We start from the raw sequence: 25,737 nt of genomic DNA, 5'->3' as shown, positions 1-25,737 counted from the left end.
AGCAAGTATGCGGCGCGGCCCAATGCTGATTATACGGGTAGAGGAGGAAGGAAGAAGGAGACGAGGGGAAAAGGCTGGGCGGATAGCTTGGGACCTGATTGGTTCCCTGCACGCAGGTGAACCAGACTCACGAGATGTAGGGAGTGGCAGTTTGGTTGCCTGCTCGGCTGCTCCGGCCACCGAGCCAGGCTCTCGGCATGCAAAGAGGTCCTCGCGGTGAGGCTCCTTGAAATGTGAGAATCGGCTGTTTCCAGCAAGCTTGGCTCGCGTGTGCAAAAACGAGCCGTTTGGGGAAGCGTACAGAGAAGAAAAGTTGTTGGGACGCTAGCTATGCAGCAAACCAAACAACAGCTTGCAACAACCTGTATCCATACATGCATGCAACCATTGCATGCAACTAATCATGGATGCGGCGCGGGCTGGGAAGGCCCAGCCATCCAATTACGCCCTTGGTTGACTCGGGGAAGATCCGGCCAGCAACCACAAATGGCCCAAGATTGCGAGGCTGAACTCACTGCACCCACCCGGCTAACATCTTCCTCCCTCCTCTCTTTCCCTTCTTCTTCCACCTTTTCTTCCTCCTTCAACTATGGCTGAAATTTGTAGGAGGGGCTTTGGGGGGCTCCATGGATTCATGGGGTAGGGGGGTTTCAGCCCCCCAGCCCCTACGCTGGATCTGCCCTTGCTTACTCCTTCCATGATTAAGACCTTGTTGAAAGATCATGTGTAGGAAACAACCCTTCACACATTGCAAATTCAGCTGTGTGAAGATACTGTGAGAAAAAAAAACATGACAGTTAACCTTAGGAGCGCCTTAAAGCCTTAACAAACCTAAATAACTAGCAAGATTGGCACGCTACCCCGCGCCTGCGGAGCATGAACTTCAGTGCAATTGATGATGAAGAGATAAAATGTAGATAACAACGCTCTGTGATGTAGAGTGTACATGCACTCAGACATAATCGAACTCAACAAAAGTTCATAGAATCGCTCTGTGCTTTCAAGTATGTACTTGTGATAGATACTAACACATACATATCTTGCAGGCAGTTTCTAATCAGAACAAGCAAAACCGGACTAGAGTCAGGTGGCCTCAAGCAACAGGATCTCGCTGCTACGTTGCACAATTACATTCATATGTAAGTGTCAACAGTCTTCTAATGTTCCCTTTTCATTGTTCTAGTTTCTTGAATAAGTTAAGTGGTTTTGCTGTTTGTCTAACCTCCATTTTGGTACATTAGTACAAGAACAAGGATGCATAACCCGCTGAAGTCAACGAGGATGAACCCCAGGAACAAGTTGATGAAGCTGACAAAGAAGTCGATGCAGTGGAAGCCTTCAAGGTCTGCCATACCAGCCGCAAGAAGGGTATGAGTGACGCGGCTAGAGAAGCAGTTGTAAGTCCCTGTACATGCTTATTTGCTTTTCCAGGAATTAGCTAATTTGCTGGACATTTAGAATTTTTATTTCTGTTGGTTGCCATGCTCAACAAGTCAGTACCAGCATTGAATCTCTACGTGTTCATTTCACCTGCATCCCTATAATACACATGTTTTCCTACAATTATGTCCATCTTCATTAGGTTAGCTTCACGATCTACAGCCAAACATATAAAGTTGAGTGTATTGTTACGTCAGTCACTTCCATAAATGATAATATACCATTAACTTACATGATTTGTAAACCATTTATCAAATCCTTCTTCTAGACTTTTGTTCTTCTTTCTCCAACACTTCTCTGTACATGTTGCATCATATAGTTGTAACATTCATGGCTGCCCCTGTCTTTCAATGGTGTGTTATATTAACACTATTTAGTAGCAGTTATCCAATATGTCTTTGTTACCAGTTTGTTTAATATAAACCTTTTTTTTACTATAATCAGTATACTAATAGTTCATCTTTGCATTTCACAGGCGTCAATGGAAACTATGAGGGCAGAACCTGTTGCTGATGGACAACCATCATTGCCTAGTGCTGATGTGGTTTCCAAGGTCCTCTCGCAGAACAGCTCCAACACCACATTCTTGAAGAATGCTGGTATACCCACAAGCTCCTCCAAGTCTCAGTCAGCTGGTGAAGAAGCGCTTCGTCAAGAACTTGCTTCTTGAAAAATAAGGTTCAGCTGTGTTGGCGCTAAAAGTCAGCCGATTGACCCTCAGTGTCGGACACACGACCCGGGAGAATCTGCTTAGCTCCTGTTTGGGTGATCGCCCTGGTGCGATTCGCACGGCGTGCCAGCCAATCTGACCTGTTGATTGGCAAGGAAGAAAACGTGTCAAATTCCAAGGGCTCCGATCGGCTAAGGTTCCGATCTCGAAAAGCGTATCAGCAAATCGGCCGATTTGCTATAAAAAGATGATCAGCTATGATACAGCCGACAATCACATAGCGATTGCGAAGAAAACTATTAGAGTAAACTAGACAAGGCTACGAAGGCAACACTTGAAATAGATCTAATCGGCTATGCGATAATGATGAATGAAAATAACAGAAACGGAGCTGATAGTTCAGATCTCAAACTGGATAACTGGTGATAAAACTAGAACGATAGATAAATCCTACGATTCTAGTAAATATCGATAACTGGTGAATAAACCTAAACAAAATGACAGCGATGCGCCCGAAATTAAAGCTTAGATATTACTCGATAAACGGAACTTACAGAATCGGTCGGAGATCGTGTCGATGTAGCCCTGCCAACCCGTACGAACTCGTGAAAGAAGAAAAGTATTGGCGAAGTCGCCGACTTGAAAGTAAAGTACGATGAAAAAGTAGATTTGTTTGTATTGATTGACGTGTTGTTTACAAATATCTGAAGATGGCTATTTATAGCATGTTACAACCAATTTCCTAACCGACTAGGATCTATCTCTAATCTTAAACGAAAACGAATATTTACAAACACAACTCGTATCGGAGTTGGTTATTATACTCCCACGGGCCAATCTATCTTCTTTATCTGACCTACTTTAGGCCCATATTGGCCTAATCGCTCCAGCTTTCCAATCGACCGATCTCCACCAACTCCATCCGCCAAAACACTGTAGCACTAATCGGTCGATCCCCAACTATAGCACCAATCGGCCGATTCCCAGTCGTGACCTTTTAATCTGCCGCATCGGCCAATCCTTTCTTCCCTTGACGCCGATTCCATACGTGTCAAAATCTGGCGTCAACAAGCTGTTCTACATCAACAAGTGGAAGAACTAAAGAAGAAGACTGAAGCAGCAGAGAAAGCGCTGGTGAGAACTCAAAGACAGTACGTGGAGCTCAAGAAGCAACAAGATGAGAGCAATGTCATCCTTATGAAGATCTTGAACCTGAACACCCCTGGTACCTCTTCTCATCCCTCATCCTATGTGTGTGGAACTGTTTTCAGCACTACTTGGCATTCCGTCGTGACCTCTGGTGCTTGTGTTATGAACTTATGTGGCTCTGAACTATTAGTTAACTAATGGTGGTGTCATGAATAGGTTATAACTTAATTATGGTGAACTTTCTATGAATTCTATTGTATCATTTGGTGTTATGTGATGAAATAGATCTGTATGAACATGGACACGCATGATATGGACACGTGTAACATCCAAAAACGACACGTGGTCCAATAAGAAACTGTCACATGTACTAATGGGGGAACTAACACATGGACCAATCAGAAAAGAACACATGTCATAACAGAAATGGAAACGTGGACTGATCAGAAATTGACACGTGGAACAATAAGAAAAAGACACGCGAAGCAACCGTGAAATGACACGTGGAACACTAAGGAATTGACACGTGGAACCGTAGAAGAAAAAAATACACGTGGACCAATAGGAAAATGACATGTGGACAACCCAGGAAAGGACACTTGGGCAAACTGGAAAATGACACATGGACAAACTGGAAAATGACACATGGACAAATGGGAAAATGACACGTGGACCGATAAAAAGACCACATGTGTCGAGTGTATGACATGTGGCTGAATAGAATAATGACACGTGGACTTATGTCATCTCGACACGTGGCCTTATGCTAGCTAGCCACATGGCTATCCTTTTTGCGCGCATGCTGGCCAACACGTCACCTGCCAGCCTGGATGAAGCCACGTCACATGCCACCGTGTCCAGACCACGTCACGTGCCAGTGTGGACAGCGCCACGTCACCTTCCTGCATGGACGGGGCGTCCCCACATAAGTAGAGACCAAATGTGATACAAATATCAGTCCCAGGAGGCTGATAACACATTTATTCAATAGATGGTTCAAAAACCGTACAACTCCCGAAGGAGCGGGCGGGCAAGCCACACCCAAAGAAGAACTAAACCAACAACGATACAAATCCAAGTTGTAGTCCAGTCGGACTCCGGGCTGCAATCGGAACTAAGCCTCAGCGGAAGCATTCTGCAAAGGCCAACACCACAGGCAGCGTTGGGTGCGGAAGCGACCTCCTACTCAAAATCCTCGGCGACGAAGTCCGGGTCCTCCTCTGAAGCAGCAAAACAAGGGTGAGTACAAAAGTACTCAACAAGTCCAACCCCATCTATGGAGGGGGAAATAATCAAGAATATGCACAGGATATAACAAGGATAAGGTTAAGGTTTATTTGCAATAAAGCTAGATTTTCAACACATGCAGGTGTTCATTTTTAAAAGATTTTTCGCAAAGCATTTCTTTTACTAACCGAATCATTAAGTGGGGTTGATCCTACCCAAAGGATCCAACTTTTAATGCTACCTGACTCCCCGTCCGCAGTAGCCCACGGCACAACTGCCGGACACTTCCAAAATCCAACGCACGCCATAAAAATCATCCATCTCTAAGTACTAGTTACGTGACCAAGCTGTAACTCGTCCAATGCCATGAACACGGCTACCCGGATAGGTTTTAACTCTGCAGAGGTTGTACACTTTTCCTACAAGTAGGGTACCGCAACACGATCACCTTGGTGTCGGTGCAGATCCCTAACAAAGCCATTACCCACCTTAGCTAAGACTGACTAGTCAACACGGAAGCAACCAAGGGGTTAACGACCTACCAACGAGGTCTTAACCGGGATCTAAGTCACAAAGATCTTACACCTTTTCCATGGTCTCCCGTTGCTCACCAGCTCTCCTGATGACTAACAGACTAGCTAGTGGGGTTTATGCTAAGTCATTGCCGCATACAACGGTCAAGTGATTGCACGACGGTTGGGTTAGGCAAGATGACACATCAACTTGGTCCTTGACCATGATAAGATGGATATCTCCCAACCTTGCTCAACCACCAAGGTACGAGCCCAACTTATTGGTATTTCACACAAGAAACACCCATCCATCTCATCTAAGCATTTCTTCCCTTTATTCCCAAAAACCCAATTTCCCTTTTAAAAACACTCACACATTTATTCTTTGACAAAACACATTGTAGTCATGGTTGAATTGAGTAACAAGGTCATCAGCATTCTAGCAGTAATTATCATCCAAACAGAGCAAGTCATATTTAGAGATAATTATAGGACAAGCAAGGAATGATCATAACAACCAAGGGGTGGCTATCCAACCATGTTTCAGCGGTAAAACAATATGCAATTTTTAAAATAGGCCAATAGGTTGTGTTTGAAAATTTAGGATAAATATGCATCAAAGGGTGAGATTGGACTTGCCGTTCTCAAAGCCATCCAGGAGTTTCTGCTCGCGGTACTGGTCTTCAGGCTCGGGCTCGCGGTCAAAATCCTCCTCGTGCTCCTCCTCGGGTACTCCGCGATCTACGGCACACACAATCGAGCACACAATAAATAAAAGAAAGTTAAAGTTTTACCCGTTGAGCTTCGAACAGAGAATGCGAACGGAAAATAGGTGGAATGAGTATTTTCATGAAATTTGGAGATGCCTCGGCGGAAGTATATTGGAGGATGTCATGGTCGAATTTGGGATTAATTGGAGGAACTTTGGCGCATGAAATGACGAGTTAACGGAGTGTTAGAGGCTTAAAACAGGGTTAGGACTAAACTGCGAGAACCAGGAGCCTATTTGTAATTATTTCTAGAAGGTGGAAGGGCGTATTCGTGAGATATCCTTGAGAGAGGTGGGAGGGCTAGTTTGTAAATATGGAAGAACAGGGGGTTAGATCGAAATTTGGAGAAGATTTTTCCCCTTCTTCTTCCTGGCACATGAGCACAGGGAGCCAGGGGGCAAGTCCGGCGGTGGGCCGAGCTCGCCGGCGGTGAGACCCACGGCGGGAAAAGGGAGAGGGGGTCGTGGGGGACCCATTTGAGGCCTCACCTCGGGCGGATGGTGATGGAGGAGGGGGGGGCGCCGGGCGTGTGGCGAGGGGGCGGCGGCGGAATGCCGCGGGGGCGGCAGTGCACAGGGAGCCGGGGCAGTGCTGGCGGTATGCAGGTGGGCGGCGAGCTCTTGGTGGAGGAGGAGGCCAGCCTCGAGCGGCTTTTATAGCCGGCGGGAGGGGGGTGGGGTGAGCGGCGCACAGGGGGTGGCGGGGGCTCGATGGCTGGCGGCCTTTAATGGAGGCTGGGAATGCCGGCCAGTGGCGTGCCGGAGTGGAGCTCCGCGTGCAGGGCATGGTGGGGTCGGCTCAGCCGACGAGGAGCACAGGGGCAACACGGACGGTGGCCAGCGTGGCGTACGGTGGCGAGCGGCGATCGGCGCACGGGCTCGGGGCTGGGCGCGGGCGGCGACGTGCGGTGCGGGGGCCGGCATGGGCCAGGCGCAGGCGTGGGCGGCCAGGCACCAGGCACTAGGTGCCAAAAGAAAGGGAGGCGGAGGAAGAAGGAAGGAGAGAGAAGGAGGAGGAAGGAAGAAGGAGAAGGGAAAAAGAAGGAAAAGAAAAGGGAAAAAGGGGAAGAGAAAAAAAAAAGAAAAAGGAAAAGAGGAGAGAGAGGGAGAGTCGACGAAAATTGTGGAAAGCGGTCGAGCACGCGTGACAGATTTTGACGCGCATGCGGCAAAATTTGCGGAGGGAGGAAAAGATGGCTGTCGGTGTTGGGTGCCGGGATGGCGGGGCCGCCGGGAAGGAAAAGATTTTCGGGAGCTCAACGGTCGAAAAATTTTGAAACAATTTTTTAGCGGGTGATTTGAGTTAGTAAATTTTACGGATGTTACACGGGGACACGTGGATCTCGAAGTTTAGTGACGTTTTTGCGACGCATCATAGAACGAAAAATGGTTCCGTGATGAAAGTTTTTTTGTCACAGAAAAAACCAGTTCTGTGACACTTTTGGTCAGTTTGTCACGGAAGTACAAACTTGATGCTCAGTTTTTGACGAACTGAAATTGATCAGAAAACATTCATAGTGACAAATTTGGCCTTCATGGTGACGAAAACCGTTTGTTACCGAAGCTATGATTTCCACTAGTGTACTCATGCCATCAAGAAGGACACAAGTCCTATGAGTGGAAGAACAATAAGAAGGGGGAAGAAAAGAATAAGAATAAAATCAACTCCAACACCAAACCTTACTTGAAGGTTGACAAGAAGAACAGCACACCCTACCTCCTAAAGAAGAAAGATGACAAAGTGGTGGCTCACTTGATCAACAAGCAAGGAAAGGGGTGGAACAAACCTATTTGGGTGCCCAAGGAAATCATCACTACCATAAATTGCTCCAAGAAGGTTTGGGTTCCAAAGGTGACTTAGAGTCCACAGGACTCGGGAGGATTTGGAGACTTGGCCACAAGAGAAGAGCATTCCATGCAAGTGTCAACTTAATCAAGATTTGAAGCAAGTTCCAAATTATTGATGAATCCAATACCCAAATCCTCAAAGGTAATTAAGTAACTAGATGTACTTTCATGCACTTTTAATTAGCATCTAGTTCCTATGATTGTCTAGAATTGCATGAGCATATTTAAATTTCTTTGCATTACCTAGTGTGCAATTTCATATGGTAGGTTGCTTGTTCTTCTCTCTAAGCCATGAGCAACCTACATGGTTTATTAGTTGTAGGAAAATAGCACTAGTGCTTATTTCATATCTTATGTGCCAAGTCCAAGTCATAGGATAACTTCTCAATGTCGTTATTGACTACTGCATGTCTCTCACAAGTATTTCAAATACTTGTATGCACATATCTAGGGGGAGCTATCTTATGGTTTGTGGTTTTGAGACTAACATTATTTGCAAGCTTGTCATGTGTGTAGTCTCATGTTGCAAGAAATCAATCCCCGGAGATATGCAAGTTTTATCCTTCAAATAGTGCTCAAATATTCACTTGGTATCTTTATCTACATTGATATCATGCATTTCAATTCATATAAAGCTATCTCCATGCATAATATAGATTAAACTCCTCATCTTATCTTAATTGACTAGTTGTGCATATGGTTTGCCATCCACTATATGTATGCACACACTTAGGGGAGGTTAGTCTATATTATGTGAGTTTCATGTTCATGATCTTATTTACCTTCCACCTTATTTACCTTCCACACTCAAAAAATCATGATCTATGAAACTCTCCCTTGTGCTTTTAATGTCTTCCTTTTTTGGTGTTTGATTCCAAAGGAGGAGAATTTTAGCGACCAAAGCAAGTAGACCTTGAAGAGGGAGCCACCCTTAAGGGGGAGCATGCAAGAAAGCAAGAACCTCAAGTGTAGGGGAGATTGTACATTTCAAGCTTGGGGGAGATTGCAAGAATTTGGTCCAAGAAAGGGAGAAAAAAAGGCATTGGAATAAGGAGGAGCCTTATGACCACATGAGGGGGATTTCAAGTTAGTTTTTAAATTGGTAAGAGCAAGGTATGGTTTACTTCAATTTGATATTCATTGCATATTTCAATTTGCATATGATTCTTGCTCTTGCATTGCATTTAAGCAAGTAGTTGCACTTAATTTCTATATTATCTCTTGCTTTGATTGTGTTGTCATCAATCACCGAAAAGGGGGAGATTAAGGAAAATAGCTCTAGGCCATAATGATTTTGGTGATTAATGACAATATAGTTATTGGACTAATGTGTTTGCAAGATGTATCTTTGTAGGTGTTTTATAGGTCCTAAGGATGAATTGCAAAACCATCAAAATGAGAAGAAAAAGAAAGACTTAGAAGAATTCTACGACATCCAAATGATAGTAAAAAATCTAGACATAGTCTTATTCTAAGGCTTACAAATAATGGTAATGAAGCTGGGACAAAGACACGTGAAGATTTGAAGCAAATCTTGCTAAAAATATGCACCGACACATTCCACCGACTCATACACTGGTAACAGTAACCAGCACCGATTCAGTCGGTGACCACAGGCAAGGCCAAGGTAGGCGCGTGCACCGTTACCACTGATTCATACTCTGGTAACAGTAACCATCACCGATTCAGTAGGTGACCACAGACAGGGCCAAGGTAAGCGTGTGCACTGCTACCATTGATTCATACTCTGGTAACAGTAACCGTCACCGATTCAGTCAGTGACCACAGGCAGGACCAAGGTAGGCGCGTGCACTATTACCACCGATTCATACTCTGGTAATAATAAACATCACCAAATCAGTCGGTGATCATCGGCTTGGCTCAACATCAGCTCAAAATCGGCTCCGGAAGGTCTGGAGTATAATTTGGGCCTCACCGATTCATATGGCTACTACAGTAACCATGGCAGCGAATGAGTCGGTGATACGCAGAAAGTTACAACGGCTATTTCTTGGAGTTAGGGCTATATATACCCTATTGCCCGACCATTTGAGGTGTGTTAGAGTTTGGAGAAGCTATAGGCTTGGTTCTCACATACACACGAGTGCTCTATCCACCAAAGTGCTAAAGAGAAGATTAAGGCAATTAGCATAAGGCTTAGGTCTTGATTAGTGCTAGTTTAGGCCTATTAGCGCATTGCTTTAGGGTTTAGCCTAGAGTTAGGCGAGGTTTGCACACCTCCTTTGTATCGGTGCTTGCGTGCACCAAGAGTTATAAATCCGGGGCTTGTAAGTCTTGCAAGACCCTCCAACCGCATTTGTGGAGTGGCCGTCGGTGCTTGTGAGAAGGAGGAGAGGCCCTCGGCGTTTTGCCGAAACTCAACCAAGTGAAGAGCAGCAAGGAGCATCCGACAGAAGCTAGCGCGGAGACCCACTTGCGCGTGGGGAAGGCCTATCGTCTATCCTACAGAGTTACTTGATCGAGGAGTTTATGCCCTTTTGCGGGCATCCCCTTTGAGAGGGGCTCCAACAACGAGGACTAGTGGAAAGCTTTGCTTTTCGATACCTCGGTAAAAATTGCCGTGTCACCACGCCGGGAGTTTGCCTTCTCTACCTCATTTACCTTCCGCATTTCTTATTGCACTTACAATTCCGTGTTTACTTTTCCTAGAATTGCCATGTGTAGTTTATAAGATCGGAACATAGGGTGCAAAACTCTTTTGCAGTAGAGATAGCAACACATAGAAAAACCTAGTGTACATCTAGATAAAATTGATATAGATTTTTATATGTGCTTGGAGCCTTAGTTTTTAGAACACACAATTAACCCCCCCCTCTTAGGGTGTCACGGTCCCTTTAGGGAGGACGGCTCATGAGCATTCAAAAACTTATACTTGGTGGAGGAGATAGCATTGGCATGGTTGATGATGGCATCCTGAGTGCTCGTCATTAACATCAGATATGACATATCCATTGGAGGAGAGGCTGTCAGAGAGGGACGCCTCGAAACGGTCATCGTAGGCGGGAGAACGTCATGGGGAGTTAACTGCAGAGCTACGTGCGGTTGCACAAATGCCTCCAAGATGGCCACATCAATAGGGCAGGGGACCAAAAAGGGGAACATTGCTCGCGTTGGAAACCAATGAAACGGTTGTTGCCGCAATGGCGCGGATCGGACAGAAATTGGGGGTGGGGAACACCATGACGGAAGAGACAAAGGGATGGGCATTAGGAGTGAATAGCTTAGGGAGGTCGAGTTTGTTGAGTTGCAACAACAGTGGGTTGGAGCGGCCCAGCCAGCGCGGGCGGCAACGGAGAAAGGGTGGTAGCATGGGTGACAACGACGGTGCATGCGAGCATCGGGGCGAGGCCCGTAGGCGAAGATGGAACAGGGCGGCGAGCGAAAGCGTGCCGAAACAATCGCGAGGCAAGGACGATTCCTGGAATCCTCCGTGTAGGATGCACGTCGTCAAGGTTGGGGCCACGCCCCTAAGCAAGCGCTGAGCTGGAAATGCCATGCGTCTACTGCGTACAGGACGTGACTGAAGCTAGCGACATGCAGCGTATACGCGGCGGGATATCACGTATCACTTTTCAAAACAGCATGTAGCGATCGGTAATTTTTTAGCACTTGCATATAGTAACGCGATGCCTTTGGAGGTTGGCGATCCTTGAAGCGATGTACCTCTAACTATCAATTGATGGCCGGACCACGTGAAGTATCAGTGTGGCAACGTCAGGCACTCGCGAGGCACACGAACACCGGCTGAAACGGCACTAAGGCTCTCGTGGACCTACTTTTCCTACGTGTAGGGGTGGTAATGGATCATGACCCTCATGCCTCCTTCACAATCCAACTCAGCCCTATCTATTTTAGTTTAAAATCATATAATAATATGGCTCACAATCCAACTCAGCCCTATCTATTTTAGTTTAAAATCATATAATAATATGGCCCAACTCTTATTGAGCCCGATCCTTAAATTTGCTAGGCTAAATTAGAGAGTCCTTTTCCATCCCTATCTACGTGCTATGGATCAAATTATTATAAGCTGCAACAACCAGGATGAGTTCAAAATAATGAGCAGACACGGATGAGGCAGGGGCCGGCCCAAACAACAAAGGCAGCATGAAATGAAGCAAGTAGTCGTCTGGAGGCCGACCGGGCATTGTCGAGCCTCCAGAGGCCAGAAACCTTACAGCGATATCTATATAGATACAAGATAACCTGAAAGATAACACCAATGAACAACAAGGTCAGTAGTGTGCTTAACTGTTAGTTGCGGAGTACACCAACAACAACATTTGAGGGAAAGGAAAGGCCATGAACCAGATGATTGTAGCATTCGCTTCTATGGCAAAGATACCATTAACGTTTAAAGAAAAAATAGAACAGAGATATCCTTGTTATCCTACAAATTATAAAGTACCATTTTAACTACAAAGCCAATAACCCTATAGCACTATTATCGATGTATGAGGTGCACGCAGAGTCTTATATCAACAAGGCATTCTTGGTTTGTCACCAACTGGAAATAAGATGGGCACTAAATAGTTACCTACTTCTGAGAGTATCAAATATCAACCAAGGGACTATTACAGTTTTGCCACCCAATATGTAGTACCGACTCATTGACATCTGAGGAAACAGCAGGATGGGTATTTGGGTAGTACTATAAAAGAAAAGGCTTTCTTGCCATGTGTGTGGAGAATCTTGGTTTAGGAATAAGTTCTTTTTTACAGCTTAGAGCTATAGTATTTCTGGAAAATAACTTATTTTTTATTCATAATAATATGTCCAGGCATCATATGGGGTTTGCAAAAACCAAACCTGCTAGAGTTGCTGCAGGACATCCTGATGGGTATATTTGTTCTTCTGGATATCCCAGACCTCAAGTGCATAGGCTCTGTCTGCACCTCCTGGAACTCAACACATACCAGTCTGTGGTTCATAAAGTGAGTGAACAATTCGCATTTCGGTATTTGAAGCCAGATCGGGAAAAAAGAAAAAGATCGCCGGCAATTCTCAAATTTTAAATAGCAACCCCGCCAAGCCCCTAAATCTGGTCCAAATTTAGAAGCTTGCAGCCTCACCGAATCAGTTGGCTAATTACATCACCGAAAAATTATTCACCTCTGAAAAAAATAAAAAATCACGTCACGTTTCACGGAGAGGCCCCAAGCGAGCAGCCCTGTTGCTCGACGCCGAACCGACCCACGACGTGCCGCACCCGCACCCGCACCCGACCGGGCCCGTGGCCTTGGCCCGTCGACGCACGGCCGCGGCACGCAGCCACGCACCCACCCGCCGCTTCCTCGAAATCTCTGTGATGCCACCCGACAGCGGAAAGGAAAAGGTAACCGGGAGGCCGGAATCTTCCGATCGAGGGCACCACCGGCGGCGCCGGGGATAGCACAGGAGGGGGGAGCCGTGGAGCGATCCGCCGGGCATCTGCGCCCGATGTGGGCGTGGGGCTGCGTCCAGCGCGTGGCCGCCGGCCTCCTCGGCGGCCCCCTCGCCGGCGGGGGCCGCTGGAACACCGCCGTCGCCGTCGGGGTCACGGCCGCCGCCGGCCTCGCGGTCGTCGCCATCGTCGTCTCCTCCCGCAGGTCAGCCGGACCCCACCGCGTCCCCTCTTCCCACACCCTTTTTGAAATCGTTTATGCCGCTGCCTGCCTGCCTGCCTCAACGCGTGCTTCGATGCAGAGGCGGGCTCAAATCTCCGTGGTGGCGGCGGAGGAGGAAGGCGCCGCTCACGGCCGAGGAGTGGCGCGGCCTGTTCACGCCGGAGGGGAAGCTTCAGGACGGCGGAGTGAAGCTTGTGAAGAAAGTTCGGAGCGGAGTAAGTTGCGGCAACTCACGACGTATGAGGCTAATGCAGCCTTCTGAAGTTATAAATTCATGTGCTTCTGTTACAGGGGATTGAACCGAGTATCAGAGCACTGGTCTGGCCATTCCTTCTGGGAGTGTAAGTAACCTAGAAACTCTGAATGTTGGTCTCGATGCATATTAGATTCACAATATGCTTGAACACGAGATATCCATGCTAAGATTTTTTTTTTGTTCTCTAGCAAAGGATTCAACTGTTTTAACCTTATCCATGCATTTTGGAAGAACTGTAGTAAGTATCAATCTGAACTTATACAGTTTAACAGTTACAGACTATTGGGCTGGTTAAACAGGCTGAACAAGGTTCATAAATATGCTTGTGATACATAAGACTAATTCTTAAGCGAGTATTATTTTGTACAATCCCTTTCAATGGGCAAAACTCAACAAGATCTATTTTTATAGTAAGAAACAATATGCTGACAAGATTATAAGCTCTGTAGCGTGCATACTTGTGTTCAGGATGATAGCCCAAGTAATCTGAATTTCGGCTCCCATGCAGTTATAGCCTTGACAGTTCTGAAGCGGAAAGAGATGCTGTTAAGGCCCAGAACAGGTACAAACTTAAGCATGAAATTTTATCTCTTTATCTTGCATCTGTTCTTCATGTCTGCATGTTTTGGAATGAATTTGATCAAAACAAATTGCCAGAGGGGCTTTCCATAGTCCACTATGGTGTTTCGCTATTTTTTCTTTTATTTACAGATTACAGATGCAGAAACACATTGACGACTAAAGAATGCTATTTCATTAGATGTTATCTATCTGTCTAGCCTTTAGCTGAACTTGACAACAGTGGATGATCTTCTGTAGGAAGGGATATCTGTTACTGAGGAAGCATTGCCTGCGAAAATCTGCATACAGCATGGAAGGGAGCAAGCAATCAACAAATAAAACAGCTGGAGTCAACCCTGAAGAGAGCATTAGTTCTGAAAAAGGTGAAGAATCTGGTTGTGCCAGTCCTGTTGAATCCGTAGAAGTTCCTGAAAATGCTATTGTGGAAGAGGCTATCTCAACCGAGGAAGGAAATCCATGTCTCAGTACAGAGCAAGAATTGCAGGATGACACATCTGAAACAAAGCCTGAGAAGATGGATGAAAACCAATCTTCATCTAGTTCCTCTAATGACGAAGATAGTGAGAGAAGCAATGTAACTCATGTAGAAGCATCTCATAAGGACTTGGCCTCAGTTTGTGAGCCTTCATTAGAGGATGAACAAGAAAGTATCCCCAGATATTCCAACACAGGAGGAAATATGGATGATATTGAGGTATCTAAGGCTGCCCGTCCTGTGAAGTCTGCACGGGCAACTGAGGATTTTGAGACGTGGCAACGCATTATTCGTTTGGATGCAGTCCGTGCTAACGATGAATGGGTTTCCTACTCTCCATCTCAAGCTTCAGTTTCCAGGGAGAAGGCGGTTGAATCTGCTAAAGCTGTTTGTCTCAAAGACTACGAACACTTGGAACCATGTCGGATCCATCACGCGTCACGCCTTGTTGCTATACTTGAGGCCTATGCAATTTATGACCAAGAAATTGGATATTGCCAGGGCATGAGCGACCTCCTTGCGCCTCTCCTTTCTGTTCTAGAGGAAGATGATGAAGCCTTCTGGTGCTTTGCTGGTTTCATGAGGAAAGCCCGCCACAATTTCAGGCTTGATGAAGTGGGTATTCGTCGGCAACTCAACATGGTGGCCAGGATAATCAAATACAAGGACTTCCATCTCTATAGACATTTGGAGATGCTCCAAGCTGAAGACTGCTTTTTTGTTTACAGAATGGTGGTCGTAATGTTCCGGAGGGAGCTCACCTTCGAGCAGACCCTATGTCTCTGGGAGGTGATGTGGGCTGATCAGGCAGCAAACCGCGCTGGGATTGCAAAGTCGTCCTGGCGAAGAATGCGGTTGGGAGCCCCTCCAACAGATGACCTACTACTATATGCGATTGCAGCGAGCGTGTTGCAGAAGCGTAAACTGATCATAGAAAGCTACAGCAGCATGGATGAGATCATTAGGGAGTGTAACAGCATGGCTGGGCAGCTTGACATTTGGAAGCTCCTGGATGATGCGCATGATCTGGTGGTCACGCTTCACAATAGGATCGAATAGCTGTGATCTTTGTTGCTTGCACTATTTGTTGTATTAGTTTCACGTTATCATGCTTCCATAGTTTTGTTACACCGAATTTCTTTGTATGGTAACTCGATACCAGTAATGGATAGAAGCACGGTGATGGAGGTAGCTAGCTTGTTGGAGATGCCAGCAACTTTTTTACTGAACGCATACTGGATGCGGTGGATAGTCCCTTGAGGCCTTAAGAGTCATTCATCTGTTACACACTTACAGTGATGGTCTGACGCATTACAATTTTCGTTCTGTTTATCCGTGTGCCCCTCACTGCCTCCGCTCATTCATGTGACTGTAATATATATGGTGGGAGAAATTGGTGGATCTAGTTTTCGACTCTGTATGCGGAGAACACCTCTGCTACCTGTTCCTGGTGTGATAAGAAGTTTAGCGAGCTGCGTCTGTGCTAAGAACAACATGTTCAGGACGGAATCTGCCTCAGTATCACTCCAGGAGAGGCAGATCTATGGACCTCAACTGATCCATATGACATCACTAACGCAAACAATTCTTTGGCACGAAACGTGTGGCCGTGTATCTTTACTCTAGCTCAACCACAGGAATGCTCAACAAGTCGACCTGTTTGTTGATGGGGCTCTGGATGTTGTTGGTCCGATCTATCTGTTGATGGGGCTCTGGATTTTGTTCAGGATCTAGCGGACAGGGACCTGTCTGGCATTATGGTTATTATATAATTTTTACCATTCAATAAATAAATAAATATTGCGATACCCTTAGTGCCCACACAGACGTTAAATAGAAGAAAATTGCAACTATGATGTCGGCTTTCAAGGAAGCTTCAGATATCATCTCGGGGTAACACACTTGGCCACAAATATGGATGTTCATAACACAGAGTACCTTATGATCGATAACATTCTTCAACCTGACAAATACACCACAAAATTATTGAACTGCTTTCATACAAATCATTTCACATAAGTAAATCACTAAGAGCAATGCTACTCTGATTTGGTGTATTGCCGGATACCAAACGCAAGGCCCAGGATCAGAATGGGAACGAGGAACTGCAATATCTTGATGAGGAGGTCGCTATCGTTGTCCACGTTGCGGGGCACTTGCTGGGGATTCACATAAGTACGCTTTGCTGGGATGGTTGAAGCATCAATCTGCCCAATGTGGTACTTCTCCATCATTTCCCTTGCTGAATCACTGTGGCCAATATCTTCAAAATCAGCCGTAGCATCTTTCCCTGGGGCATTCAAGAATCAAGAGCAAGGATTGGCTTTTAGTATTAATACTTGCAGGGTTGAAGGCTGAACTATGAAGTAAAGAGAAGTATGGCTCACCAGTTACAGCTAGCAAAACCTCATCTCCACCAGGATGCTCATCCATAAAGGGAGTGACATCATAAACCTGAAATTACACGTTGCAGCACAGATGACAGAAATTTCCAGTCATTTAATCCATTTTTTAAGTAAATGAGAAGAAACACGGAACATTATAGACAGCAGAAGCAAATGTTTTGATGTTTCAGTATCTTACACCACCACATCTACTTATACTTTACCAATAATTTGTGGAAAAGGTGAGGAAGCAAGCCAGCACAGTTAGACTAATAATAGGCATCACACCTTTGTACCAGCATTGTTTTTTGTTTCTAGGAAGTTCAACTATGTCGGGAAGCTCTGCGGATAACACCTCTTGTGACAACAATACTAGGGAGAGAATAGTTGTTGACTCCATTAGGTAGCTCAGGACCAAATCCTACTTTCAAAATAGCATGGCCATTAAGTGTTACCTTCACTAAAAATAGCAAAACATTCGTCAAACGCAAATGGAAGGCATGTTTTTGTTTTCCTTTTTTTTAAGTTCAAGATAAATGGAAACTAGTACATATCACACATTTTTCCAGCAGAATGTTTGAAGATAATAATAACTTAAAAGAATTTGTATTTAGGAGAAACAGAAGAGAGTTAGAAACAGAGTAACAAATTTTATTTTTCTGGGTGCAGGAGAAACCTATATTAAGGGCGTACTAGTACATCCAAGGACATATAATTGAAAATGGAATAAAAAGATACAGGCCACACATGATACAAACACACCATTTTGTTGGGATATGGATCAAGCATGAAGCATCATTCATTTATGTTATATTTTTATTGACTTTTTTGAGGACATACATATTAACTGATTCATTTTATTCTGCCATGTCCAAGAAGAAAAGCAAAATATGAACATACCAGCTTTTTTTGTTGTGATACATTGTCATTTCGTGAGACAGAAAAGTGCTCAGTTTAAAGCAGCATCCTTTGTGGTCAATTCTGACCATGTGACGACATCAGTGGATTTTTATAAGCCCTGTGATACGTTATTGTCTTATAATCATCCAATCATATGGAGTGGTTACTGGACCTGGAATGGATCGATCCCAGTAAATACTGATCATGGAACAACATGAAGTGGATCTAAAAGTCGGTTTCCGTACCTAGATTGAGTCACCCACTGATGAATCCAGAAACATCCTTGCTTGCTAGTATGCCAGTTTAGTTTCAGCAAATGAGCGGATCTGATTCGTGAAACTCTGCAATAGTCGCAGAGATCGATGCCAGCACAACTGACTCAATTCTGATGCCGCAAAAAACCCATCCTACACCATCAATTATCCTCCAAAAAACCTTATCACCGAACAGATTGCGTCGGAAGCTCTCGCTAACTCTAAAAACCTTTGCAACCGGATGGAAACGAAAGCAATCACCGTTCAACAACAAGAACACTAAACAATTTCACAAACCAAACCACACAAGGGTACGGAAAAACCACAGGCAGGGGTCACCAGCCATCCAGAACCGTATACGGGACCAAAGGGGAGTCGGGGAGGGGAAGAACCGTATACGGGACCAAAGGGGGAGTCGGGGAGGGGAAGCAGAAAAGCCGCACCTTGCCGGCGATGATGATCCAGCAGTCCTTGGTGACGTTGTGCTTGGCGACCTCCTCGAACCCAAACACCTTCTTCTCGTCGGCCATAGCAGACTCCTACCGTCCTACGCACCTGAGCCAAAATTCCCCTCCGAAAGAGTTAGCGCTTTGCAGCCAAAAGCCCCAAACCGCACGGAATCGAGCCATGGAGCGTTGAACCCACAGCGGTCGGGTTGCTAGTGGTTGGCCGATGGGCGTTGGCTCACCTGCGCCGCGCGTCGAGACGGAGGCGGAGGCCGTCGGGGAGGTCAAGCGTGTGCCTGCGTCGCGCTCGCGCAGGGATGCGGAGAGGATCACGAGATTTAGACAGCCTCCGTGGCGCCGGCATGTGAGCCCGGTGCGCCCGGCCCCGTCCCCCTACCCCTACCCCGTCTGCACCGCAGGCGGCCAAAGCGGTGGCGTTCCCAAAATGCCCTCGAGAGCTAGCTGCTGGACATCTCGTGTTGGACTTCCAGGCCCGGCCCGGCCCGTAGTGCCATGTGAGGCTGTTACTGCGTTGACACGTAAGCTTCCCCCTCCCCCACCTCGGCCCCCTCCACCGCTGACGCGCGCCCGCCTCGGCCCTGCTGGTTCCCGTCCGCGAAGTGACTGACCACGACGCGGCCGCGCGGAGCGAGACGAGACGAGACGAGAGAGACCAGTGACCACCACGCGCTCGCGGCTCCGCTCCGCTCCCAGATCCCGCCGCGGCGCGCGCGCGCGAGCCCCGAGGAGTGATCATGGAGGAGCCCACGGAGGCTAGGCCCGCGGGCGCCGAGGGCCTCGCGAACGGCGCGCGGGAGCCGGAGGAGCCCGCGCCGGAGGTCGAGGAGGAGGAGGCGGAGGAGGAGCCGCCGCGATCGGCGACGGCGAAGCAGGAGGAGGCGAAGGCGGCGCTGGGCGCGGAGGGGTCCCGCCCGTTCACCATGCGGGAGCTCCTCGGCGAGCTCAAGGAGGACGGCGAGGCGGCGGCCGTGGGGTCCGGCGGCGGCAGCGCGAGATCTGCGTTCGGGGATGGGAACGGGATCGGATCCGCTGATGCCGAGGGCTCGTCCTACAGGTCTGTGCTTCTTCGCGCCCCGCTGCCGCGTCATTTTAGATCTCGGTCCGTGTACTGGATCACTGTGACGTGGTTAGGTCTGCGGCATTGGGTTTTTAGCCCACTTCGCGTTGGATCTGCTTCGGCTACGTGAATTATGCCGCTGCTGCTTAATTTTGGTGATTAGGTGCTGGCTTAGTAAGTTAGTAGAGTTGTATGATCATATTTGGGTCTACCTTAACAACTTGAATTGTGCTGTTGGTTGCATTAGAAAGTTGGCATAATTGTTTCTATGAATGGCAGTAGTCAGTGATCTTACTTCAACAAAGCAAAATCGCTGTTCCTGCAAACCTACTAGACCTATCATCTTCCAGTTGGATTGTTGTATTGTTAGGTATAGATATGGAAGCACTTCTCTTCCCGCCGCATTGCTGTTTATGGAACTTGTGAACAATTTCCTTGGCTGTAATACTGGATAATGGATACAGATGGTTCTTACCTCTCAGTAGATGCATTAATCATTATATCTGCTTCAACATAACTAGTTAACCATTTATTTTCTTGGCGTTACACAACTGCTGCAATGTAGCTAGTTGACCATTTATTTTCTTGGCATAAACACAAATTTCTAATGAAATGGTCCTAGTGGTAAGAGTTTTATTTATTTCTTCAATCCATTTCAGCCAAGATAGCACACAGCAGTTTTCATCCCACCATGATGTAGCGATGGACTTGATAAATAGTGTAACTGGAGTTGATGAGGAAGGCCGCTCGCGCCAAAGGATTCTTTCTTTTGCTGCCAAAAGGTTTGCTTATATTGCCTGATTAAGCTCTCTTTCTTAACATTACAATCAGCCTACATCTTTCAGAGAACTTCATCTGCAACTACTTGTTATTGCCAAGTTTTAAGGCTCTGTTATGCAGGTATGTGAATGCAATCGAAAGGAATCCTGATGACCCTGATGCATATTATAATTGGGCTCTAGTCCTCCAGGTACACATCTACATTCCTTTTGTACATGTTAATATATTGTGAAGACGTAACAGTGACCAAAGCATAATTAATTTGTTATTCATATCATGCATGTTAAATGTACACTGTAAAATTGTTATTTAGATTTCAGGAGAGCTTGTATCTTATTCTTTTGAAATAATTTTCAGGAGAGTGCAGACAATGTGGATCCCAATTCTAGCTCCTCCAAAGATGCGTTGCTTGAGGAGGCTTGCAAAAAGTATGCTGAAGCTACTCGACTTTGTCCAACTCTTTATGATGTAAGTTCTTATTTGTTACATTGTTTGATCAGAAGAATTCGAATTTACAGTATTTTCAGTGCTTTTCGCCCTTGCAAAAACGAAATAAAAAAGAAAAGGAATCACAATTTTCAGTTAGTCTGTGAAAAGCAGTGAGAATTCGAGATTATCCTGCAGAATGTGATTTCATGGTTCTAATGTATCTTGCTCAATGTTGATCATTCTTATTGTCTCAGCTATCAACCTTTTTAATATTGCTATTCCTTTGAGACATTCTCTTTTTTGTTAGGCATATTATAACTGGGCTATTGCAATTGCTGATCGGGCTAAAATGCGAGGTCGGACAAAAGAAGCTGAAGAACTCTGGAAGCAGGTTTAGTCAATATGCCTCTCACGTCTATAAGCTTGTTTATGTTGAACGACAAACTTTTATCGTGCAATCAATGCAAGCAAATCAAGATACAATATTTGAATCTAGTTTAGTTTCCCCGTGGTGCTTATTCACCTGTGCAATTTCTATCGTTTATGTTGTTTATATGATTAAATTGCACAACTTTTCTTGACGTATTATTAACTCAAATTTTAGGCTTGCTATATATCCTGCACATATTAAGTTGTTTTTGTTCTATCTATTTTTCTGTATGTAATACTTGGTTGCTCTTTTGTAAATCTTGATGGATAAATAAGAGCAGACAAATTGTCCAATAGCAAATCAGATAGAAAGCAACATGTTTCATCACAATTTTTTATTTCCCTGATAGCTCGTGAACTTTCTGTGCTATGTGATGACACCTTTTCTTGCCTTTTCTTGAAAACTTTGGTACATGCTCTACTAGGGCAATGATCCAACTCTGCTCAAGATTTAATTTCATCTAGAACTTTCACATTTTCACTTTAGTGTTTGGGGGCAACAATAAATCCCAAGGGTTTAGAAACAATCCACACGCCTCCTTTTTCCTTGTAAAGGCTTAGTTTGGTATCATAAAAGATTCTATAAAGCAGCCTCTGGGCTAGCATTATAATCAAGGATTAATTTACTTCAATTGACGCCTTCATTTTTTAGCTGTGCTAAATAAATGGAAAGTGACATTTCACCCTTTCAATAGTGCATTTTTCTGCTGTCCCTCATCCTTGATAGATGCCATACCTGTTCTCTTTTTTTGATAACTAGGGTTTCGTAATTAACTTGAAAAGTTATCCCTATTTCTAACCAAATAGACTTCTGTGTTGCTTGAAGTTTATGAGTGAACTTTGGTTGTATCCATTATTAACCTTGTCTCTTTTTTTGACAGGCAATACTGAACTATGAGAAGGCTGTTCAGCTTAATTGGAATAGCCCACAGGTCAGCGGTAATTAAATGTATCTGATTGCAAATTATATGATAAAATAAAAAAAATAAAAGGCTCCAGTTTGAGTTAAGGGGATGATAAATATGTGCCATGTAACTGATACAAAGACCATCAAGGTTTACTGGTTTAGAGAATTATGATTTTCGTAGCTATTTTTTCTTGTTCTAATATATCCATTCAAGAAAAAAAACTTGTTGCTCAAGAAACCAGAGCGCACTGGCTTATCCTTATTGACCCTTTTTTGGGTTTATTTTCTCCAACATTTGGCCAAAGCTAAATGAGATGTTTTCATATCATTTCAGCTTCAAATTTAATCTTGTTAATAGCCAGTGCTGCTGCTTTCTTTACTTGCTTTTCTTTTTTATTGCAGGCTCTCAATAACTGGGGTCTTGGGCTACAGGTACAATATCTTGTGAATTTTTTGTTTTCTTAGCCTTCTTTCCTGAAGTTGGCCTACCTATTTGCTCTTGAGTTGGACCTGCATGAGCTCTTAGTTTGTTTTAAGAGTATGAATTTGCAATGCAGGAGCTCAGTGCAATTGTTCCTGCCCGGGATAAACAAACCATCATAAAAACAGCTATAAGTAAGGTAGATACACTCTCCGATAACTGTGCCTAGGATTAATTTTTATGGTATGCTCACTAAAAGTCGTTTCTGTGATAAACCACTGACAACTTCTGCTCTCTTTGTAGTTCCGTGCTGCAATTCAGCTGCAATTTGATTTCCATCGGGCAATATACAACCTCGGAACTGTCTTGGTGCGCTTCCAACCTTATGACTCACCTGATAATTATATATTATTTTCATCAACTAAAATAATGATTTTATTTTTAGTAACTTATAGATAAAATTGCAATAGATTTAATCTGATTAAGTTTCATGACAATAACAAGAATACATCTCCTTTTATGATGCTGCAGTACGGTTTAGCTGAGGATACCATGAGATCTGGGAAACCAGATGTCTCCCCGAACGAGCTTTACAGTCAATCTGCTATCTATGTTGCAGCTGCTCATGCTCTGAAGCCAAATTACTCGGTATCTATCAAATCTATATGTTGGACTTCTACTTTCTCCTCTCACATGCCTTTATGCTTTCTTGTTTTTTTTCCTAGAAACTATGCTGATAGTGTGCCCTTTTGTTTAATGCAGGTCTATCGCAGTGCTTTACGATTAGTCCGCTCAATGGTATGATTCATTTGTCCTATTTCCAAAAAACTCTTTTAGTTTATTTTGTCTGGTACTGTTACCTGTTGGAGTATAAGTGAATTGCCCACCTCTCCCCATCAGCTTAAGCTTTTGGGTTGAACTGGTTGGTGCACACAACTCTATGTGGTATCAGCCAGAGGTCTCGAGTTCGAATTCTGGCGGGTGTGATTAAATAAAATAATTGCAGCCTGCTCCAATCTCCACGTACGCAGCCTGAGGGAGCCTGCACGTGAGGGAGAGTGTTGGAGTATAAGTGAATTGCCCACCTCTCCCCATCAGCTTAAGCTTTTGGGTTGAACTAGTTGGTGCATGCAACTCTATGTTAAAACTTCATGTGGCTGGGGATATGATGGTTTTCTTTTCTCGGTGAAGCTGTCCATGTGTATATTGAACTACTTTTGCAAAGCCATATTCTTGAGGGAAAATAACTGTCAGCCCTCCAGAGCTTTAAACCTTTGTTAAACTTGTTTCTCTGATTAACACTGCTAGTCTTCTTTTTCACACATTTTTCTGCTTTTTAGATGTTTCTCCTGTCTAATTCTTCATTATGTCAGTGTAACTTTGTTCTTATTCGTATTGTATACCATGCAGTTGCCTTTGCCATATCTCAAAGTGGGGTATCTGACTGCTCCTCCAGCAAACAACGCCATTGCACCACACAAGGATTGGGAGAGGTCGCAGTTTATTTTGAATCATGAGGGACTCCAGCAGGTAACTTTGCCAACGTTCATTCTTTTTCTTTTTGCATGCTGTTTGAAGTTACTTGCGTCTCTTGTATCTTCAGTCATGATGTTTAGGACAAATTAGAGGGAATAACTTATAAGTGTTGCTGAAAATTGTAGGCTGATGCTTCTGACCAGCCTCCATCACAATCCCCTGGGCACATGGACAGAGGCAGAAAGCCTGTCAGAATAAATGTTTCAGATATTGTTTCGGTATCAGCATGTGCTGATCTAACGCTGCCAAGTGGTGCTGGCCTTTGTATAGAAACAATTCATGGACCTACATTCTTGGTATGTGCCTGCCAGCTTATTATTACTGTTCATTTTTTATATGTTATTTTCTTCTGTTGAAATGTGTTCAATGTTAGATGCAGATGACACATCTAATTTCTCCTGTTCATCGGTACATTGACTGGATCCTTTTAAAATTAATGGGCAGCAAACGCAATGCAACGTCTATATAACCACTTTGGCTATTGCTATTGAAAATTAATGGCGTGGAGTACATAATTCGTGCCCTTATTCTCACTGACAGGTCGCCGATAGTTGGGAGGCTCTTGACGGCTGGCTAGACGCTATACGCCTAGTCTACACTATTTTTGCAAGAGGAAAGAGCGATGTCCTTGCCGGTATTATCACTGGTTAAATTGGTTGGCTGCAAGTGCAAAACAGCCACTGGATAGAGGCGTGAAGTTTTGGAGATTCTGCTGCAACCTTATCAGTTCAATGCCCTCCTTTGATTTGTTATGTCTCCCCATCTGTGATTTATCGCACAGTTTTTCTAGATGTAGGGTATATTATATATGTTGAATTGTAACTCATACTTTCCACTGATTGGTGATGTGTCCATTTTCGTTTGTAAAAATGGCCGTGTCACTATTGTGTATTCACAGCAGATGCATCGGACATCCTTTAGTTTGTGGTTTTATTTCTCTGTAACGATGTATCAAGTTTACTGCTGGAAGACCCTGTGGCCTCTGCCGCGGCCCCGCCGCCCTCGTGTATTCCGTAGTCCAGACCGGGCTCATAGCATGAACACTAAGGACCTATGGTTCATTGCAAAGCATTGGTTAATCGTGCTATAATTTTTTAAGGAGTTAAATACATCATTAGTATATAAACAAAGTGAGTCGGTGTGTTTAGGTACATCATCTATCAAATTGCTCATTTGAAAATAACAGCTTAGCAGGTGAGGTACGTACAAATCACCGGAATGACACATGGACAAAAAATTGCCATATAGGCAGATTACATGTTAGCTGATGTTTTTTTTAAAAAAATCCTTACTTATATTACAATTTATTTAAGTTGATGAGGACTTTTTTCCCATACAATCAACAACAACACTCTAGCCTTTTAGTCCCAAGCAAGTTGGGGTAGACTAGAGTTGAAACTCAAACAAGAGCCACAAATCAGGGTTCGGGTATATGAATAACTATTTTCCAAGCACTCCTATCCAAGACTAAATTTTTGGCCATACAATGTTGCAAAATATTTAAAAATATATATTCTATGAAAAATATTCATTTTTAGAGGTGAAATGAAATAATATAAAAACAAGGAATATGTTTCTCGTTCACATAATTGATTAGATTTAAAATAAAATAAAAAAA

The 25,737-nt window shown here is 44.6% G+C and overlaps 3 protein-coding genes across 3 annotated transcripts; 2 read left to right on the top strand and 1 right to left on the bottom strand.

The window, feature by feature from the left end:
• Positions 1-12,905: 12,905 nt before the first annotated feature.
• LOC101758087 (small G protein signaling modulator 1) lies at positions 12,906-15,887 on the top strand. Its single transcript, XM_004982541.4, has 5 exons — positions 12,906-13,224; positions 13,322-13,457; positions 13,534-13,583; positions 14,007-14,060; positions 14,318-15,887. Exons 1-5 carry the CDS (start codon positions 13,076-13,078, stop codon positions 15,612-15,614), a joined length of 1,686 nt encoding a protein of 561 aa, XP_004982598.1. The 5' UTR covers positions 12,906-13,075; the 3' UTR covers positions 15,615-15,887.
• Positions 15,888-16,399: 512 nt separating this feature from the next.
• On the bottom strand, positions 16,400-18,939 carry LOC101757420 (cytochrome b5). Its single transcript, XM_004982539.4, has 4 exons — positions 18,782-18,939; positions 18,537-18,648; positions 16,943-17,009; positions 16,400-16,845 (listed from the first exon to the last, which is right to left on the bottom strand). The coding sequence occupies exons 2-4, from the start codon at positions 18,621-18,623 to the stop codon at positions 16,595-16,597; spliced, it is 405 nt and encodes a 134-aa protein (XP_004982596.1). The 5' UTR covers positions 18,624-18,648; positions 18,782-18,939; the 3' UTR covers positions 16,400-16,594.
• Positions 18,940-19,132: 193 nt separating this feature from the next.
• Positions 19,133-25,088, top strand: LOC101756750 (protein HLB1). The gene is made up of 14 exons (XM_004982538.3): positions 19,133-19,614; positions 20,277-20,399; positions 20,518-20,587; positions 20,755-20,865; positions 21,134-21,217; positions 22,137-22,187; positions 22,565-22,594; positions 22,720-22,782; positions 22,887-22,952; positions 23,115-23,231; positions 23,346-23,381; positions 23,994-24,113; positions 24,245-24,415; positions 24,660-25,088. The coding sequence occupies exons 1-14, from the start codon at positions 19,295-19,297 to the stop codon at positions 24,768-24,770; spliced, it is 1,473 nt and encodes a 490-aa protein (XP_004982595.1). The 5' UTR covers positions 19,133-19,294; the 3' UTR covers positions 24,771-25,088.
• Positions 25,089-25,737: the final 649 nt, after the last annotated feature.

The sequence above is a fragment of the Setaria italica genome, chromosome IX (assembly GCF_000263155.2).
Source record: "Setaria italica strain Yugu1 chromosome IX, Setaria_italica_v2.0, whole genome shotgun sequence".
In the NCBI taxonomy this organism is placed as follows: domain Eukaryota; kingdom Viridiplantae; phylum Streptophyta; class Magnoliopsida; order Poales; family Poaceae; genus Setaria; species Setaria italica.
The sequence above is the reverse complement of the archived record's forward strand: the minus strand, read 5'-3'. Positions and strand labels throughout refer to the sequence as shown.